This window comes from Schistocerca serialis, chromosome 2, assembly GCF_023864345.2.
Source record: "Schistocerca serialis cubense isolate TAMUIC-IGC-003099 chromosome 2, iqSchSeri2.2, whole genome shotgun sequence".
Classification (NCBI taxonomy): Eukaryota; Metazoa; Arthropoda; class Insecta; order Orthoptera; family Acrididae; genus Schistocerca; species Schistocerca serialis.
Genome location: NC_064639.1, coordinates 986,111,489 through 986,132,247, shown reverse-complemented (window position 1 = coordinate 986,132,247; position 20,759 = coordinate 986,111,489). Strand labels below are relative to the sequence as shown.

The window sequence follows — 20,759 nt, the reverse complement described above, 5'->3', positions numbered from 1 at the left end:
GCCCTCCACCTACCCAAACTTGTCCTCTGAATGCTCAACAAAAAACTGAGGCTTCATCATCATGAAAGATTCCCCATCAGCTCTCGAACATACAAGGTACTGGGGCGAATAAGATCTGCTGCTATCCTTAGCCTGACGTTACTCCCATGGTGTGGCCAGGGAGGGGAACAATTTGGGGTCATACTTCTGTGCACTGAATTGAGCTCATGAACGCTTACAGACTGCTGGCGTTTTACCACCAGCAAGAGATGATGGACTACGCTTCATCGTGTGTCATCCACCCTGATGCCACCCACTCCGACTAGGGCTCTCCCCACAGGTGCCACCCAGTTGATATTTAAGTCTTTTGTACTGACTCCCACCAGAGAGACCTAGAAAACCTCAGCTTCACATTGATATGGCTTACAAAAAACTCACATGACAAATTCTTGAGTACCACTCGGCAGTCCAGAACCCTTACTGGGATTGGTTAATAGAAGAGATAGATCCAATGAAGAGCTGCCTGTTTTGTCAAGGCTTCATTCAATCGGTGCAAGAGCACTGGAGAGATTCTCAACAAACTGCAGTGGCATACATTACAAGGGCGGAAATGTGAGTCACACAGAGGTTTACTGTTAAATTCCTAATAACATATGTTTCAAGAAGAAATGAGCAAAGAATTTGTGCAGGGGCTTACCACCAGTTTCTCTTCCCACGCACCACTACTATACACTGGAAGGTGACACACAGAGTATATATGTATAACAAAGAAAACAATCAATTTTTAACAATATAATGTAATTGGATAGATAAAAAGTCTACTCACCAAGTAGTGGCAGAACATGGTATATGACATGTCTTGGCAGACACTATGCTGCTTCTGCACCCATCTTGACTTGCCCTCTGCACCCTCCTACCACCATCTATACCAGCCCTGTAACTGGCAAATCATATGCTATCAAAGGGAGAGCAACCTGCCACACAACACGTCATATACCAGCTGTTATGTGAACACTGTTTGGACTTTTACATTGGCATGACTACCACCAAATTAACAGTTAGGATGAATGGGCATAGGGTGTATACCGGCAACACACAATATCCTGTTGCAGAGCATGCTCTACAACTTGACAATCATGACCTCAGTGCCTGTTTCACCACATGCACCATTTGGATCTTCTCCCACACACCAGTTGCTCAGAACACTGCAGGTGGGAACTACCACTACAACATGTCCTTGGTTCTCGCCACCCACCTGGCCTTAATTTATGTAAATTTCTTCCATGTCAGCATTTCTTCACGGTAACTACTCCTTTCTTCACTCCATGTTAGTTTTCTGTATCTATCATTTGTTACCTGTCTATTTTTTGCTGTGCCCCTTCCACCCTCTTATATACAATGCACTTAGCTTTTCACTCATATTAACTCGTACATGATGTTTTAGCAGTAATATTTGTCTTGCATATTACCATGTCTTCCAACACTACTTAAGCTGTCAGGTTTTCAAATCTCATCTGGTGCAGTCCCCAGTCATCGGCCTTTCCTTCTCATCCGGTCCAGTAAGTCTCCCCAGACCCACAATTCTGGGTAACTTTTCTTAAATCTATCCCTTTTCCTAGACCTCTCCAGTCCTTTTCCTTCACCCCTCTTCCTTCCTCTTCAACCCTTCTGCTTGAAGAAGGAACCACTGACTCCAAAAGCTTGCCTAATTATAACCTCCTTTTCTGTATGCCTAATTATAACCTCCTTTTTGTGTGTGTTCTGCCGTTGCTTGGTGAGTAGACATTTTATCCATTCAATTACATTACAGAGTATATACAGGGCTATTACAAATGATTGAAGCGATTTCATAAATTCACTGTAGCTCCATTCATTTGCATATGGTCACGACACACTACAGATACGTAGAAAAATTCATAAAGTTTTGTTCGGCTGAAGCCGTGCTTCAGGTTTCTGCCGCCAGAGAGCTCGAGAGCGCAGTGAGACAAAATGGCGACAGGAGCCGAGAAAGCGTATGTCGTGCTTGAAATGCACTCGCATCAGTCAGTCATAACAGTGCAACGACACTTCAGGACGAAGTTCAACAAAGATCCACCAACTGCAAACTCCATTCGGCGATGGTATGCGCAGTTTAAAGCTTCTGGATGCCTCTGCAAGGGGAAATCAACGGGTCGGCCTGCAGTGAGCGAAGAAACACTTGAAAGCATGCGGGCAAGTTTCACGCGTAGCCCGCGGAAGTCGACGAATAAAGCAAGCAGGGAGCTAAACGTACCACAGCCGACGGTTTGGAAAATCTTACGGAAAAGGCTAAGGCAGAAGCCTTACCGTCTACAATTGCTACAAGCCCTGACACCCGATGACAAAGTCAAACGCTTTGAATTTTCGGTGCGGTGGAGATCATGATCAGCAATTTATGTCATGGCCTCCACGCTCTCCCGACTTAATCCCATGCGATTTCTTTCTGTGGGGTTATGTGAAAGATTCAGTGTTTAAACCTCCTCTACCAAGAAACGTGCCAGAACTGCGAGCTTGCATCAACGATGCTTTCGAACTCATTGATGGGGACATGCTGCGCCGAGTGTGGGAGGAACTTGATTATCGGCTTGATGTCTGCCGAATCACTAAAGGGGCACATATCGAACATTTGTGAATGCCTAAAAAAACTTTTTGAGTTTTTTTATGTGTGTGCAAAGCATTGTGAAAATATCTCAAATAATAAAGTTATTGTAGAGCTGTGAAATCGCTTCAATCATTTGTAATAACCCTGTACGTAGATGTATTAAATCAAAACAATAACTTCTGTGACTTCATAAACAATTGATGGATGGTGCTGTGTCCTTGCAAATTTATTCAGAGTTCTCAAATGATAATAAAAGCAAATGTTCTTTGGTTTTGTCTTTTATCAGTGACATTTTCATCACTCAAAGTTTTTGAACAGAAATTTTTTACCCAAGTATTAAAAGGGGTAGGACTAGTCTTTAAACCAGTTGTTGACAAAATTTTAATTCATTCCTCTCAAGCTAACAAATGGTTACTATCACAGTGCCAACTTGTAAGCAAATAGCCCTCTTTCAACATTGACATCAGGCTACTACTACAGACCACTCTGTCACAAAAACTCAGTTTCCAAAAAATAATGTACAAACAAAATACAAATTTTCACTATTTTATTCTATCTCTGTTTGTGGACAAAAGATGACACACACCACACCACCATTACTTTGCAAGTCAAGGCCGACATCCTGTGTCAGTTGGTTCAACCAACTTTCCACAAATATACAGTTGCTTATCAATGTCTGAGAGAAAGAATAAATTTAGCTCCATCACCACACAGGATACTTACCTTGGTTGTATGAAGAGTTCTTCAATTGTAGATGCTGCCTTTCCTGGATATACAAGAACGACCTGTAATAATGATGATGATAATGATAAGGATAGATAAAATTTTAAATTTAACAGTTTTAAAAATGGCTGTTACTCAGCAACCGTATACTAGTTTCAACATACGATTATACAGCCAATCGATTGCAAATAACCATTAGGTACATTGACCTAGATTTCGACACCTACTAAGGGTGCCTTTATCAGAATGAAATTTTGATAAATTCTACAAAATAATACATAGAAATTGAGTATGACAAAAAACACATTAGCCAAGGTGACTGAAATAAGCAGATGTCATACAGGAATGTGCCATTACTGCACCCAAATTCCTATACGAAATCTGTGTATTTAGGTCCCCCTGCCTGCCTTTACATTTTTGACATGTAGTTTAGGACACCCTGTGTATTTTCAGCAACTGATTTTGCTTGTGTTACTGTGATGACTCCCATGTCATTTGCAGATGACCCTGATATGAAATAAATAAATAAAATTTAAAATTTTTTCAACATAGGATTATACAGCCAACCGGTTGCAAATAACTGTTAGGTACTTTGACCTAGGTTTCAACACCTACTAAGGGTGTCTTCATCAGAATGAAATTTTGATAAATCCTATAAAATAATACATAGAAAATTAAGAATGACAAAAAACACGTTAACCAAGATGACAATTTTCAAAGCGTACAAAGGTTACTTACGTAAAATTACATTGCTAAAAAGCAATGGTCAGAATTTAGCAGCTATGCCCAAGTCAAAAGTGAAATAAAACATTCCAGCCTTTGCCACATGTACCTAGACAGGAACATCATCAGACTGACTGGCTCAGTGGCTTACATTGCTGCCATGAAAACAATACAAGTTGCACTACCAATCAGGAGCGGACAGTGACATGAGCCCATTTGAAACACTACATTATAAATAATTGAAAAAATGACAGTTAATATAAAATATAAAGGAAGAGAGCTTAATGTCATTTTGAAAGCACACAGTACTCAAGCAGATTAAGTAAAACTAACAGATATCTGTTAGGCTTTACAGAAATTACTGTTACGTAAAGGACAGAAAGATAAGAAAAATTTTACAAACAGCTGTACAATCCAAAAAGTATTTGCATGAAGGTAACTTCAGTAGCACATATCTTTGAGACTCAAAGAAAATAATGTTTCGGAACCAGGAGCAGGAAAATGTAGTAAAAATAGAGCAATCAAAATTTCGCAAGCAGTGAATTAAACCATTGAAAACATTTTTGTTATATAGTTGAAACTGTTCATTGAGGATGAATACGCCTGAAAATCCTCAGTTCTTTGAGCCTGTGACCTTTCTTTTCTCTATCTAAAGGGAAATTTCTTCACTGCATTTTGGTTTGTGTCCGGAAATTAGCAGCTGATAACCAAAAGCGGAATTATGTACATTAGTGCCTCTTTCTCCCAACAAATGTTCTTTGTACCTGACACTAAAAGGCTTTCCAGTTTGTCCTTTATGGACACACATCATAAGTGATTTTATACACTCCTGAATTGCGTATAGGAGCTACTGTGGACTTGAGATTATGAATGAAATATTTTTGCAAGTTATCGTTCGAGAAAAAGGTAACTTTGAATTCCATATTTTTTAATCAGAAGATGACAAATTTGATACAAAATAGAGCCTAAAAATGGAATCAAGAAAACATCTGTACTTCTTACTTTCAGAAACAGCACTGCTGCCGAAGTGGTCACTTTAGTGTCAGTTTTGACTTTGAAGATCTTGTCAGCTAACATTAGATCATAGCCGTTATTAACTGCAATAGTTTTTATTACATTCATCTTTTCATTAAGCTTTTCAGGTGACAAGGTACAGAAACCGCATGATGATGCTGAATGGAAAAATGCTTTCTTATGGGAATGAGGATGCGCTGACTAACAGGCACAATTTGATCTGTATTACTGGCTTTTTGGAAAACACCGAAAGAAATTCTGTCATTGTCAATAGCAACAACCGAGATCCAAATAATTAATCTGACAGTTGTTATTATCGAATTCTCATATGAAGCTGATTTTTTCATGAAGACATGAAGAAAATCTCGAACAAACAGTGAATTCCTTCCCGCATATGATTAAAATGTCTATATGTACCAACAATATGACAAAATACCAAGATCATCAGCTGAAAAATTACTGAAGAATGTCTCATCCAAAAAATTAATGAAAATATCGGCCAAGATGCCTGCCAGTGGATTGCCCACTGACAAGTCATCAGGCTGATGGCAATGTCTGCCAGTGGAAACAAAATAGTTGTCTTTTACTATATTCTTAGCAAACGAATTAGGTCAGTGATTTGCTCATCAGAAATATCTTTTTAAAAAGTATGTAGGTTTTTTTCAACAATGTCAATGGTGGTTTGAAGAAGTACATTAGTATATAGGTTCGTGATATCTAATAAAAACAATTTAGTGTCTTGGTCACGCTGCAAATCTTTGATTTTACTGACTGGATGTTGGCTATTGATGGCAGAATAATTATTTCTAAAAATAAATGACTTTTTTTTATTTTTTTCTTGAAGAAACCTTGCTAACTCTTGATATGCACAGTTCATACTGTTCACAATCAGAAGTATTGGATGGTGACTTTTATATACTTTAGATTGGGAACTCAACATCTGGGACCAGTGGATTCATATTAATTAGATTTTTATATGACATGGTTTGAGCAAATGCATAGTGCTGTTAACAGTAAGTCTAATTACTTTTTATATCATGGAGGAACAGATCCTCATCTAGCTCCAAAACATTATTCGCCTCAAAAATTGTAATGTCTTAGACTTATATTCATTCTGAGTAGCAATGATTTCAGCATTCCCTTTGTCAGACTTCATTACAGAGCACTGTTTTCTTTTTCAGCTTGGCATTAATATTTTTAATCAATTTCTTATCAAGATAGGAGGTTTTAACTGCATGTTTCTAAAAACTTCTACATAAATCATGAGCTACCCTTATTTCTCAAGACCCGTCTACTTTGACTCTATCAAAGTAGACACTTGTCGACAAACATTAAGTTCTCTTCCTTTATATTTTGTTTTTAAAATTAACTGTCATTTTTTTCAATTATTTCTGATATAATGTTTCAAATGGGCACATGTCACCATCTGTTGTTGATAGGCGGCATGACTTGTATTGTTCTCATGGAGGCAATGTAAGCCACTGGGCCAAGTCTGGTGTTTTTCCTAGCTACGTACATGTGGTAAAGGCTGGAATGTTTTATTTCACTTTTGACTGGAGCACAGCTGCTAAATTCTGACCACTTTATTTTCGCAATGTAATTTTATGTAAGTAACCTTTGTACACCTTGAAAATTGTCATCTTTGTTAATATGTTTTTGTTATGCTTAATTTTCTATGTATTTTATAGGAGTTATCAAAATCTCATTCTGATGAGAACTCCCTTCTTAGTAGGTGTTGAAACCTAGGTCAAAGTACCTAAGAATTGAAACTTCCTGGCAGATTAAAACTGTGTGCCCGACCGAGACTCGAACTCGGGACCTTTGCCTTTCGCGGGCAAGTGCTCTACCAACTGAGCTACCGAAGCACGACTCACGCCCGGTACTCACAGCTTTACTTCTACCAGTACCTCATCTCCTACCTTCCAAACTTTACAGAAGCTCTCCTGCGAAACTTGCAGAACTAGCACTCCTGAAAGAAAGGATACTGCGGAGACATGGCTTAGCCACAGCCTGGGGGATGTTTCCAGAATTCTGGCTACCTAAGAATTATTTGCAACCGGTTGGCTGTATAATCCTATGTTGGAAAAAAAAAATTAAATTTTATTGATTTACTTCATTTCAGCATCATCTCCAAGTGACATGGTAGTCATCCAGTAACACAAGCAAAATCAGTAGCTGAAAATATACAGGGTGTCCTAAACTATATGTTAAAAATGTAAAGGCAGGTAGAGGGGGCCTAAATATGCAGATTTCATATAGGACTTTTGTGTGTGGTAATGACACAGTCCTGTATGACCTCTGTTCATTTCAGTCCCCTCTAACTGCCATTGCAGTTTTGACATATAGTTTAGACCACAGAAAAATTTAAAGTATGCTCTCTATGGATTGGGCAGGTGGTCAGCCATGGCCTTGATGAAGGAACCATCCCACCATTTACCAAGAGTGTGGACTAAATTTTATTTAAACATTACAACAATATTTCTGCACTGATGGAAAAATTAAATTAACAATATGGTAATTATAATGGAAAATATCTTCAACATGGTGCATCTTCATGTTTTTGCAGGGTAAAGATTGTTCCATAAAATTTCAGGTGTGCAGTCACATAAATTGTTTCTTTTTCTAAATTTTGGCTGAATACCATCCAGCCATCTTCAGAGTGAACCAAGGTGACTAACACTCCTTTTAAACTTGAGGACCCAATCACTGCAGATGCAGCCACAGCTACACAAGGTGCCCGAGACGTTGATAGGCAGCAAAGAAGTGTAACATATGCATGGAATTTAAATCTATGGTTGCGCAGCCGATCCGCACGGTGATATTGATATGTCACAGAGAGCTGTACCATCGCGATGACTTTGTGATTTAATTACAGAAACTGCCGGATTCCATGATTTGTCCAAGCTGAAGCCACTATCTCTATTAATTAAATTTGTCGCCAACGGATTTTCAATTGCTTCTTTCACTACTGAGTCCCAGAAAGATAAAGTCGAGGATAAAATTTCGACATTATCATACACCATAGAATACCCAGTGTCAATACAGTGTTCTGCCACTGCAGATTTATTAGGCTGTAAGAGACGGGTATACCTGCGGTGCTCTGTGCACCTCTCCTGGACTGTATGTGTCGTCTGTCCGATGTATGAATGGCCACACTCACAGGGGATCTTATAAACCCCACCATCCTATTTTTGCTGAAAGGCTTTCCACATACGGCAGGAAAGCCATGGATTTAAAACTGTCCGTGTCTTCGTCCGCTTTTCTTGTGTCCACTGTTGATTTCATTTGTAGTGTCTTACGTATCTGCTGGGGAGAGTACCCACTGGCTTCAAAAACTCTTCTCGGGTGTAGAAGCTCGTCTTCCAGACTGCTCTTGTCAGCAATGATGTGTGCTCTGTGTACTAGAGTTCTGAGTGCACTCATTGTCAGCGTAGGATGCTGGCAGCTATTTGCATTTAAATATAAATCCGTATGGGTTAGTTTTCGATACACTGCATGTCCCAAAGTGCCATCATCTTTGCGCCGTATCAACACATCCAAAAATGGAAGGCATCCATTTTTTTTCAATTTCCATTGTGAATTGAATTTGTCTGTGGATAGAATTCAGATGATTTAAAAATTCTTTCAGCTCGTCTTCACCACAGGGCCACACTACAAACATGTCACCAACATATGTCCAAAACACTGTAGGTTTCAAGTTAGCAGATTCCAGCGCTTTCTCCTCGAAGTCCTCCACAAAAAAGTTGGCCACCAAGGGTGACATAGGACTACCGATGGCGATACCATCAGTCTGTTCATAAAATTCATTATAGAATAATAAAATGTCAAGGTCAAAACATGTTCAAATAAAGCTGAAATCTTTTTATCGAAAGTCTTTCTAATGAGAGAGAACGATTCCGAAAGAGGAACCTTTGTGAACAACAACACTATATCGAATCTGACTAACATATAAGAATTTTTCAGTTTGAGTGATTTCAGTTTGTCAATGAAGTCCACAGAGCTATATATGTGATGAGCGTATTTTCCCACCAGAGGCCTTAATAACATCACTAAGTGTTTGGCACAATCATAGGTTGGAAAGCCGATATTACTCACTTTTGGACGTAGAGGAACACCATTCTTGTGGATCTTTAGAAGTCCATAAAGCCTTCGAGGAATTGCACCACTTGGTTTCAATCTTCACACAACTTCTGGTGGAAGGGGGGAGGCATTCAGCAGCAAAGCAGTCTTCCTTACCACCTGGTTGGTGGGGTCTTTACTGGTCTCCCGGTATCTGCTGTCACTCAGTAAACTGTTCATTTTTTCATGATAGTCATCATAAGATATTAAGACAGTGTCATTACCTTTATCAGCTGGAAGAACCACTGTCTCAGAATCCTGGTGAAGTTTACACAGTGCAGGCCTCTCTGCCACAGAAATGTTAATCCTTTGTGTGTGAGCCTTCATAACTGCTCAACAAGTTTCGCATCTTACTTGTTCTGCTGACTGCAGTCATTCATACATCGGACAGATGACACGTTCAGTCTAGGAGAGATGCACAGAGCACCACAGGTACACCCGTCTCTTACAGCCTAATAAATCTGTGGCAGAGCACTGTACTGACACTGGGCACTCTATGGTGTACGATAATATCGAAATTTTATCCTCGACTTTATCTTTCTGGGACTAAGTAGTGAAAGAAGCAACTGAAGGTTGGTTGGCGAAGAATTTAATTAATAGAGATAGCAGCTTAAGCTTGGACAAATTATGGAATCCGGCAATTTCTGTAATTAAATCGTAAAGACTTCCCGACGGTACATCTCTCCATGACACATCAATTTCACCGTGTGGATCGACTGCGCAGCCATAGTTTTAATTTCCATGCATATGTTACACCTCTTTGCCACCTATCGACGTCTCTGGTGCCTTGTGTACCTTTGGCAACATACGCAGTGGTTCGACCCTCGAGTTTAAAAGGACGGAGCAAGTGCTGGAGCGTTAGTCATCTCAGCTCACTTTGAAGATGGCTGGATGGTATTCAGCCAAAATGTTAGAAGAAGAAACTGAATTTATGCGGCTACACGCCCAAAATTTTATGGAACATCTTCCAAATTAATCATCTGCTATATTCGTCAAATCCTCCTTGTGTTTCAGACCAAAATGTTCAGAAATGTAAAATTGTACACTTCGCAAATGAAAAACACACTATCCTACGGCTATGATACCAATGAATCAGACAATCCGTACGAACACCTGAGTGTAGGCTCAGTCATGGGTAAAACACGCAGTAGTTTTTGGTTTATTGGTAGAATACTGGGGAAATGCAATAAATCTACATACACAAATTGGCTTACAAATCACTCGAGTGACCCACTCTAAGAATACTGCTCAAGTGTGTGGGACCTATACCAAACAGGACTAATGTGGAATATTGAATGTATATACAGATGGGCAACACGAATGGTCAGAGGTTTGTTTGACCCATGGCAGAGTGTCACAGAGGTGCTAAAGAAACTGAACTGGCAGACTCTTGAAGATAGGTGTAAACTATCCCAAGAAAGCCTACTTACAAAGTTTCAAAAATTGGCTTGAAAAGATTACCCTATGAATATACTACAACCCCTTAAGTTTGTAGCACACACAGAGGGATTTAAACAATCATTCTTCCTATGCCCCAAAAGTGAACAGAGTAGAAAGAAACCCTAACTGGTACAATGGGACATATGCTCTGTCATGCACTTCACAGTGGTTTGCGGAGTATAGATGTACATGTAGCAGGAAAAAAAAATGCAATAAACATCTACATAATTTCTAAGTTTCAGGTCAGTCCTTTCCATTTTTGTAATAATACTGTCACTTCTTCAGTTTGGCTAATACTTCTTTATTTTGTAATCCACAATCAAGCTTCATTTTACTATCCTTCAACAACAGAATGTTCGTAGAGGTTTTACTTAACGACTTGCCCTTTTCTGTAGATTGATGGTAAAAGAGATTCCGCCATTATTATTATTTCTTAAGGGTCAATATATAACATCAGAAAATACATTCCATTGTTGCAGCTTTCTGTCAGATAGTACAAGCCAATCACTTAAATTCTTCTATGACATGCATTCAAATTATATCACTTTCAATGTTTTTCTCAGGACTGGAAACAGACAGAGACATGCAGTTTGTTTTAAAATATGCATGCACTCATTGTGAGTGTGTGACAGAAATGGTAGCATTGTACAGTACATCATGCAGAACTCTAGCGGCAGTGGTGAGTGAGAACTGTTTTTGATAATTAAAATAATGTTTTCATTACAGGAATAGCTTGTAATAATTCATTTCTTCCATTTGTGTCCTGTGACACTGATTGAATTTCACTGCCAGCTGAGTGAGATATGCAGTGAGGGTGTCATGAATGTGTCTAACGTACAATCATGGGTGTGACAGTTCAAAGAAGGCAGAATGTTGTGTGGCGACAAACCAAGACAATGTCAGTCTCACACCAGTCAGTCTGATGACACGATTGAGTATGTGGAAAAATTTGTTTTGGAGGATTGCAAAATGAGTGTGAAACACATTGCCTTCAAAGTTGGTATTTCCATAGGATCTGTGCACACAACCCTGCATGAATAACTAAAAATTTGGAAAGGGTCCACGAGATGGGTGCCACGAATGCTGACAGATGATGACAAAGCTGTGCATGTGGCACATTGCTGGCAATGTTGACATGTAACGGAGGCAAGAATAGGACATCCTTTTCATCAATTGTGACAATGTATGAGACATGCAGGATGTTTTTCAATCATGAATTGAAGCGCCAGTCGGCTCAATGAAAGCACATGCACTCTTCGCCGCTAAAAACCTTTCAGGTAAGTGCCAGTGCTGAAAAAATTAAAGTGGCCATATTCTGGGACAGCAATGGCGTAAACCTTACTCATTCTGTTTCAAAAGGCACTATGGTGACAGGTGCATCCCACCAAGATGTTTTGAAGAATAAGCTACCTACAGCATTTCATACTGAAAAGGCTGCACGTGTTCTCTTTCACCAAGACAACACACCACCCCATCAGGCGAACGAGACACTGCAGTTTCTTCTTATCAACAATGGTGAGGTGATTTCCCGTGCTCTCTAGTTACCTGAGCTGTCTGCTATAGACTTTTGGTTGTTTGCAATAATGAAACACATACTCCACAGTCGCATATTAACACTACTGCATCAGCGATTTTCTGGTGATCAAAACAGACTCCTAAAGAAGCGTTTGCAATAGCTATGGAATCACGGTGTTGGTGTGAAAAATGTTTATGGCTGAATGGAGATTATGTTAAGAAGTGACAAGTTTCACTGTTTTCGTATGATTAGTTTGTAACAGAAAAAAACCTGAGATGTTATAAGTTGAAGGTACCTAATAACAGCTTACATATGTGATTTTATTTCCTAGATGACAAAATTTAACCTGTTTCGTAAGTGCTCCTCCCAGCTCTAATATTTTATACAGCATTTTTCTTTCTTATGTTGTTCCTCAATACTTTAGCTTATTCTTAAAATGAAACCTGTTAGCAGTTAACCCATTAACTTGTAAGAGTTGTAATGAATTTTCTTTTTGCTTTTTTGTACAACTTATCTTTCTGTACACATCAAAGCTATTTTTAGCTCACAAGTAATAAAATCACCACAAGTTTTCTACACTGACATGTTCATTATGAAACAGACAGCTCCTTGAATTATTCCCACAGCCACTCTTAAATAGCCCATCACCATACAATTTCCCTTCCACTTGTTTTTGTTTAAAATCCCTTGTAATGGAATTCACTATTAATTTACAAGAAGAGCAAGACTGCTTTCAACAACAAGTAATAGGAACCAAATGAATAAAGCCATTTATGGATGAAGTTAAATATTCAATACTAGTGACCGGATCTGACCCGTGGTGTACAAAACATTCAGTAACATCATAAACAAACTAAGTCTTCTACTCTTACATTCTTTGCTTTTGCCAACTCATAATTAAATCTCACCTTCCAACTTAATCTAGAACTTGGGATAAACTAAAGATCAGTCTGTGCCACTACAACTAGGTTTCTTGCTTTCATATTTGCTGGTTTTGTCAACTAACTGAACTTTGAGAATAAGCACCAAAAAGGTAACATCACCGCAGCCATTACATTACATCGCTGGTCAAAGTCGACAACTAGAATTGAACATCCCTCTTGACCCCCCACCCAAATTACCGTTTTTAAAAATGTTTGTTCTGTAGCATTCAGACAATTTTAAACCACTGCACGCAGGATTATGACTACACCAGAATGAGAAAACGGGTAAATTGCACACTATACCAATTGTCCAATGTCCAGAAGTGACAATTTATAGCATCAGTGCATATGTGGAAGCCCAAGTTTTACAGGAAACAAAACAATATAATACTAAATCAAGAGGCTGGCATGGTAAATACACCTGAAAATGTAGTTTACCTTCTCTTCCTCTTCATAATGTGGTATATCTGGATACGTGTAAATCTTTACGTCATCTGGAGCAAGAATTGCAGCATGTGCAGCAGTACTTTTCCCATCAATTTCACGCGCATGTTTTATTATATCAACCTTCACCGGCAACTGTAAAATGCATCTGATTAGTGCTTCAAAGAAATAACTAATGTATTTTGAATCAGTAACTGTAATAACATTATAATTTTAATTATTATATATTTTTGGATTTCTGTAAAAAATTTAAATCTGTTGCATTACCAACTTTTTCATATAAAATAACTATAGTACATTCCTGTCTGTTGTTACACTGTCACAACTCAGTTATTAATGGCTACACAGGAATTCAAGATGTCAGAACCTTATACTTAGTAGGGTGAAGGCTCTAGTTTTGGCCACTACCCCACTTATGGCCACCTTGATGTCAAAGGTTAATTTTTAAGCTTCTCTGGAATACCAGCCAGTTCTACTATAGATTATTATAAACTTTGTGAAAGGCTCTCTTCATTTGTCTACATAATAATTCTTTTGTCTGTTTTTGTTTGGAGACATCATTTTGTGAAATGATCAGTGTTGCAGAAGCTGGGTTTTGCAGAAGTTTTCTTTAAGCAACACATGATCTGTTTTTTTGTATTTTACATGTTTAAATAAAACATCAGAAGAAACTTAATCTGTTCAGAGGTAAGATAAGACATTATATTTTCATTTCTTTTAAGTTTTATATCGCTCAGCCTAAAAACATGTTATCAAAAGTAAGTGGCCATTAACAGATCCATATTTAGCCCTGGTTCCGTGTTATGGCCACGAATGTGGCCGTAAGTGGAGACATATATGTATCCTGTTTTGGCCACTTCTAAAAACTGATACAAAAACATCAATATTAGTGTTCTGTCCTACATTACACTAGGCTAATTTTATTTAAATAGGCTTATTAAAATATTTTTGGTATTTTTATATCAATATATACCTCATTGTTAGTATTGTCTTGGCATATCATACTAATTTACCTATGCTTGAAAGATACAAAATATGCAATAGGCACTATTCAAATATGCAACATTCTTTAACTAAATCTTTGTGCATTATTTATAGGAAAAATGAGTCAACCAAAGAATAAGAAGTTTCAGTATTCTCCCAGCAAAGTTAAAGATGCTCTAAAGGCTGTTGATGAGGGAATGAAGGTTGCTACTGCAAGCAAGTTGTACAAAGTTCCAAGGACAACATTAAGAAACAAAATTTCTGGTGTATCTCCAAAAGAATCTACAGGGCACTGTGGTCCACATTCTGTCTTAGGACAACAAATTGAAAAAAAATTGGTGGACTGGGTTTTGGACTGTTCTAGCATGGGATTTCCAGTTACTAAAGAAAATCTCTGTGCATCTGTGCACAAACTTATTGAGAATGCAGATATGGAAAGTTGTAAGGCTACATTTACTAACAATCGACCTGGAAAAAAGTGGTATTATGGATTTCTTAAGAGGCACAAGGTTCTGTCACAAAAACATGCAGAATATGTCAATAGGTCTAGAGGTTCTGTTACAGAAGAGAAAATAAGAAACTGGTTTCACGAAGTATCCATCACTTTAAATGATATAGATGTGTTAAATGACCCAAATAGAATTTTTAATATGGATGAAACTTCTTTTTTTCTGGCTCCTAAAGGGGAATTAATCATAGGTCCTCGTGGCCATCATGTTTATGAAGAGTCGTGTAACTCTGACAAAGATAACGTTACTACATTGTTTGCAGTGAATGCTGCTGGAAAATTTGCTCCTCCCTTAACACTGTTCAAATATGCAAGGATTCCAGCATCATTGGTGAAAGCAGCTCCTCCAAACTGGGGCATTGGAAAAACAGAAAATGGGTGGATGACAGGTGAAAGTTTTTTTGAGTATATAACAAATATATTTGATCCGTTCTTGAAAGAAGCTGAAATTCCCCGGCCTGTAGTAATATTTTTAGATGGGCACTGCTCTCATTTGACACTTCATTTGAGCCGATATTGTAGGGAAAATCAGATCATTCTAGTTGCTCTCCATCCCAATTCTACACACATCTTGCAACCATTAGATGTAGCTGTCTTTGGACCTATGAAAAAAATGTGGAAGAAGATTGTTCAGAAATGGCGTTTTGAAAATAATGGCACTGAAATTTCAAAATCTGATGTACCTTCTGTTCTGTCACAAATTATTACAGAACCTAAAATGGAGGCAAATATTCATGCTGGTTTCAGGGCCACTGGTCTGTTTCCATTTAATGTGGACAATGTAGATTACAGCAAGATAGTTGTTCGTAGTATACCAGCCTCAACCACAGTTCAGACAATTGAGTAACTTCAGAGACATTTCTCATACATAGAAAAGCAAATTGATCCTGTCCTTCTAGATGAGTTCAGAGCAACCAAGAGAAGCAATCATGAGTGGGAAGGAAATCAAGAAGCATTATTACTTTTCAAGTTCTGGAGAAAAATAGCTGATGAGGTTGAAATGCATGGTGCTAGTGGTAACACTGATGACATTCTGACAGATAGCATAGCGCCTCCCTCTGAAGATAATCAAACAGAGAATGTTTCACAAAACGCAGACAGACTTAATCAAAATGTTGATAATATTGACATATTTTCAACACGCAATTCAGATATTCCTTCAACACCCACCAACAGTCTTATTCCTGCAGATATATCAACAACCCCCAACAGTATTTCACATAATTCAGTTACTCCAATATCCAACCATAGTCCATCTTCAGTGTGTATCCAAGTGACACCACCAAAATCATTAGCAACAGTTTTTGAAAGTGTCATCACTTGGCCAGAACCTAAACAACGAGGCACAAAGAGAAAGAAAGAACATACACCCACTGTTGTGACTAGTGACAAGTGGGTGGAATATCATGAACTGAAGGAAAAAGAGAAGCAGGAGAAGGAGCAGGAAAAAAGGAAGAGAAAAGCTATGAAGGAATTAAAGTCCAAAGAGCAGCACTTGGCATTCTCACACGTAAAAAAGGGGAAAACAAGAAACAGACAAGAGTTAAGTGATAGGCCAACAAGTTCTTCCGAGGAACGAGAATGGACGGACAATGGAAGCAGTTTCGATGACTATGTAGAAGGAGATGAAGATGAAATACCAGAAAATGTGAAACTATCTTCGAGTGAGAATTTGAAAGTAGGGGACTTTATTTTGGTAAAATTTAGTTTAACAGGAAATAGAAGAACAAGACCTGCAATTTTTAAGTATGTATCTGTAATTTTGAAAGTGCTTTCTGACTCTGAATATGAAATTCAGTGCCTAAAAAGTTCTAATGTTCAGAAAACTTGTTTCGAATACATTGCAAATGATGTTTCGACTATAACGGGTGAAGATATTATAGGGAAACTGCCAGATCCAGTCTTGATGCAAGAAGGACGTTCATTAAAAACAAAGTTCCCTGGTTCCATTGATACTCGTGAGAAATAAACTTGTGTGGAAATTGATTTAAGTAATTACTGGGACAATTCTTTGCCTAACGAATTTTTTTTTCTGTTCATTCAGTTTCTGTACCTTTTACCTATTTGATGTATGTTTGTTGTCTTATATACTTGTATAAAGCAGAAATTACTTTCTGGCACATGGATTGACAATTATTTTAGCCATAGTTTTATTATAATATGAAGTGGCCATAAGTGGGGAAACAACTGGCCATAGGTGGGGTTAACATGGCCAAAACTGGGGAAATGCGCCATTTATTTTTCAATATTTTTTTCTGCTTTTGTTAAATAACTTAGAATATTTGTTTTTACATGGTTGTAATGTGTAGACTTTGAAGCAATAGATACAATTTTTTTAAGTAATTCGTATACTTTCTTCCTATACTAAAAATGTGGTGTATCTCGAATTGCCCTTAATGTGGCCATAACTGGGGCCTCGACCCTATGCTATGGAATAAACTTCAGTGTTTAAAATAAATTTTTTACATGACAGGAAATTACTATTTGAATTGTATGAGAAAGCTCTCCACAGGCATAGTACAAAAGTCTACTCAAATAGTTTTCACGTACAGCCACAAATGTGAGCCGAAGATCGAAGCATCACAGCATCAACACATGCGACTCTGGGGCTCTCCTTGTGGAACGAATGAAATGACATTTGAATCATCTAAGAATCATGTCTTGTGACGCACACTCTGCTTAAACACAAGGTTGGAGGAAAAAAACATTTTCAGAGCAGAATTTACAAAAATTTTCCCAACAAAACATTTTTGTTCTTTATTTAAAAATTAATGTATCCGGGTCGACAGAAGCGTCCGATCCCATGCGTCGGCTTTGACCCGTGACGTAAGGGTGTTGTCGTGTGTGACGTCACGACGGCGCGGTGTTTGGTTTGAGTGTGGCTGTCTCCAGTTCTGTTTTATCTTATTTTATTTACTTTTCTAATCTGTTCGTTCTATCTCGTGAGATTTTTTTTTTTTTTTAAACACTTATTACTTATTTTAATTATCTGTTTCCTCGAAGTTTTGTTTTAGTTTATTATATTTATCTTTCTGATCTGTTCGTTCTATCCCGTGAGATTTTTTTTTAAAAAAGACAAAAAACACTAATCAGCTACTGAAGCATTTTTATCTTCTATGGGTTGCAGGGGTTACGACCCCTGGGGAGGTGGGTGGGTATTCATGCATGGCTGTCTTCACTTACACGTTGTAGCTACGCAAGGCGTCTAAATTTGTTTATATTTAGTTTGCCCCCCACCCAAAACACCCCATTTCCCGCGCTTGTCCCGTTGGTGTCATTAGGCTTCTTGTGGAAAGTGTGTGTGTTTGTTTTTGTTTCCGCCATATTTGTGACGTCATGGGTCAAAGCAGACGGGTGGGATCGGACGCTTCCGTATTTCCAATGTATCCATGTTATGCCTAGTGGTAGTTGGGTTCTGTGGCAGTGGCTTAAATAACTTGTAAAACTACAGCAACTATCCACTTTTTCCAGACCTTTATTTATGCCAAGATGTGTTATGGGCTTTCACCTATCTTCAATTGGTGTTATATATATATATGCACTTTCTATATATATATATATATATATATATATATTATTCGTCAATACAATGCTTTTGTTGGCTTCAATTTGAATGCTGCAGCTGCATTCTATTCTTTAACTTCTACCTTAATTTTGTACATATGGGTACAGCATTTACACTTTTAGCCTAACTGGTGAATTGATGCAGCGTATCGTTCAACATGTGGCCAACTTACCAACACAGTCAGCAAAAATGTTGTACTGATGAGGATATAAATACATCACAACAAGTGAAGATGGGTATAAGATCAAAATGTGTCTGGGGATGAATAAAATTCGATAAAAAGTGGCCAGCTGCTCTATATCTCCACAAAACTGCTTGTATGTTGGCGCTTATTAGCACAAAGCTCTTTAGCTGTGAATATTTATATATGAATAGCTGGTGTACTGTATCCAAGGCACAATTTGATTTTCTATTTTGGTTCTTTCACATATTCTTGTATATACACAACTTCCTGGTGTAGGTAGCAACACAAATAGCAGTAAAGTTTTATATGATGATCAGTGGAAGTGGTGGGCTAATACGTGTAAGCTGCTGTGAGCACTGTTAAGTAGTTGAAAATGTTACTGAACATGTAATTTGTTCATAAAATGAGATATTTATACTCAGCTACATGACACATGCTAGTCACTAAATGTAATAACTCTGAAAAATGTTTGGCTTGTAAAATATCACTGAACACAAGCTAAGCAGTAGAAACTGGACACACTTTTGGAACAATATTTGTGTCTGGTGAATGATACAATTTCCAATTGAATAAACAATGTATGCCACAGAAGAAATCGTTTAGCATTAAAGTAGTTACTCATTTTTATGCACTTTCACAACAATCTCTAGCCAACAAATGATAATTAAACCATTAAAGTGACTAGGCCTAGGCTAAAAATGTGGGAAGATTTATGGAAATCTGCAATCCGATTCATTTATGGAATCAGGCAGTATGGTAAATTATAACACCACTGCTCATCGCTGTAATTATTTAATGGTGTGATAATCTGCTCACCTTTACCTTAGGAATGCGAGATTGTAACTCATCAACCGCAATATAACATGTGTAACAAAAATATTTTCTGGACTTCCCGCACTTACTACAGCTGCTTCGCTCATCGATATCGTCCAAAATCATCCAGTTACCTATTTTCATACCTTCGAAAGGATCATCGTCCGGGGCAGGGTGAAACTTCGGATTCATTTTCGTTTCTGAATGTATACGGAATGGTAACAGGTTTGTGTTGGGGTTCTACAATAACACTTCAATCAGCTCACAAATAAGGACGACAACACGAATGTTAAACCTACTGTACAACCGCAAATACATTAACTGTAAAAACACTAAAAACTATCGCTCACACCAAAACACAACAACACATCAACGTCTCTGGATATTCGATCAAGGAATTTAGCAATAGAAGGCAGAATTTTCCCTGCGCTAATATTTTAACTAATTAATTATTTTATTGTATTGGCTTCTAGAACACAGACTTTTTAGCCATCACAATTTAAATCTATTGATACTCTTACAAATAGCAAGGTTACATTTGTTCCTCGTTATTTATATATGTCTTCAGATACAGGTTGATATAAAGACACAATTGAATTTTATGTCTACTTTAGCTATAAGTCTGGTATTTTCCCAGACGGGTTAAAATATGCCATTCTCAGGCCTCTCTACAAAAAGGGGGACAACACAGATGTCAATAATTATCGGCCAGTATTCTTGCTTGCAGTATTTTCAAAAATCTTCTAGAAACTAATGTACTCAACAGTGGTTAACGATCTCAACAGTAATGGGATGCTTAGTAAATTACAGTTCGGATTTCAAAAATGCTGTTCCACTGAGACAGCAATATACCATTTCACTGTTCACATAATACAGTCTTTAAATAGTAAAATGTCACCAATGAGTAATTTAAGTCATACCTACAATACAGGAAACAAGAAGTTTCTTTATATGGGTCAAGTGATTTAAATAAGTTTGCCACTTCATCTAACTGGGGTGAAATTAGATTAGGTGTTCCACAGGGTTCAATCACGGATCCCCTTTTGTTCTTGATATATGTGAACGACCTCCCTTCTTATCTGAAACAAGGAGCTAAACTGACACTGTTTGCTGATGATACAAGCATCATTATTAATCCAGTAAAAGAAACTGCAATCGAAAATTATACAAATAAGGTCTTTGAAAAAGTCATTAATTGATTTCC

General features: G+C 37.8%; 1 protein-coding gene across 3 annotated transcripts in view; it reads right to left on the bottom strand.

Moving 5' to 3' along the window:
- Positions 1 to 19,921, bottom strand: part of LOC126458410 (tRNA-uridine aminocarboxypropyltransferase 1) — a 33,289-nt gene extending 13,368 nt beyond the window's left edge. Inside the window, exons 1-3 of one of the 3 annotated variants that reach the window (XM_050095428.1) lie at positions 19,565 to 19,921; positions 13,496 to 13,636; positions 3,323 to 3,384 (exon numbers count right to left, since the gene is read on the bottom strand). In XM_050095428.1, the coding sequence (XP_049951385.1) occupies positions 3,323 to 3,384; positions 13,496 to 13,636; positions 19,565 to 19,747 (386 nt within the window). In that variant the 5' untranslated portion in view covers positions 19,748 to 19,921. Of the gene's footprint in view, positions 1 to 3,322; positions 3,385 to 13,495; positions 13,637 to 19,558 lie in introns of all 3 variants that reach the window. The other 2 variants (XM_050095429.1, XM_050095427.1) reach the window with 2 other exon arrangements.
- Positions 19,922 to 20,759: the final 838 nt, after the last annotated feature.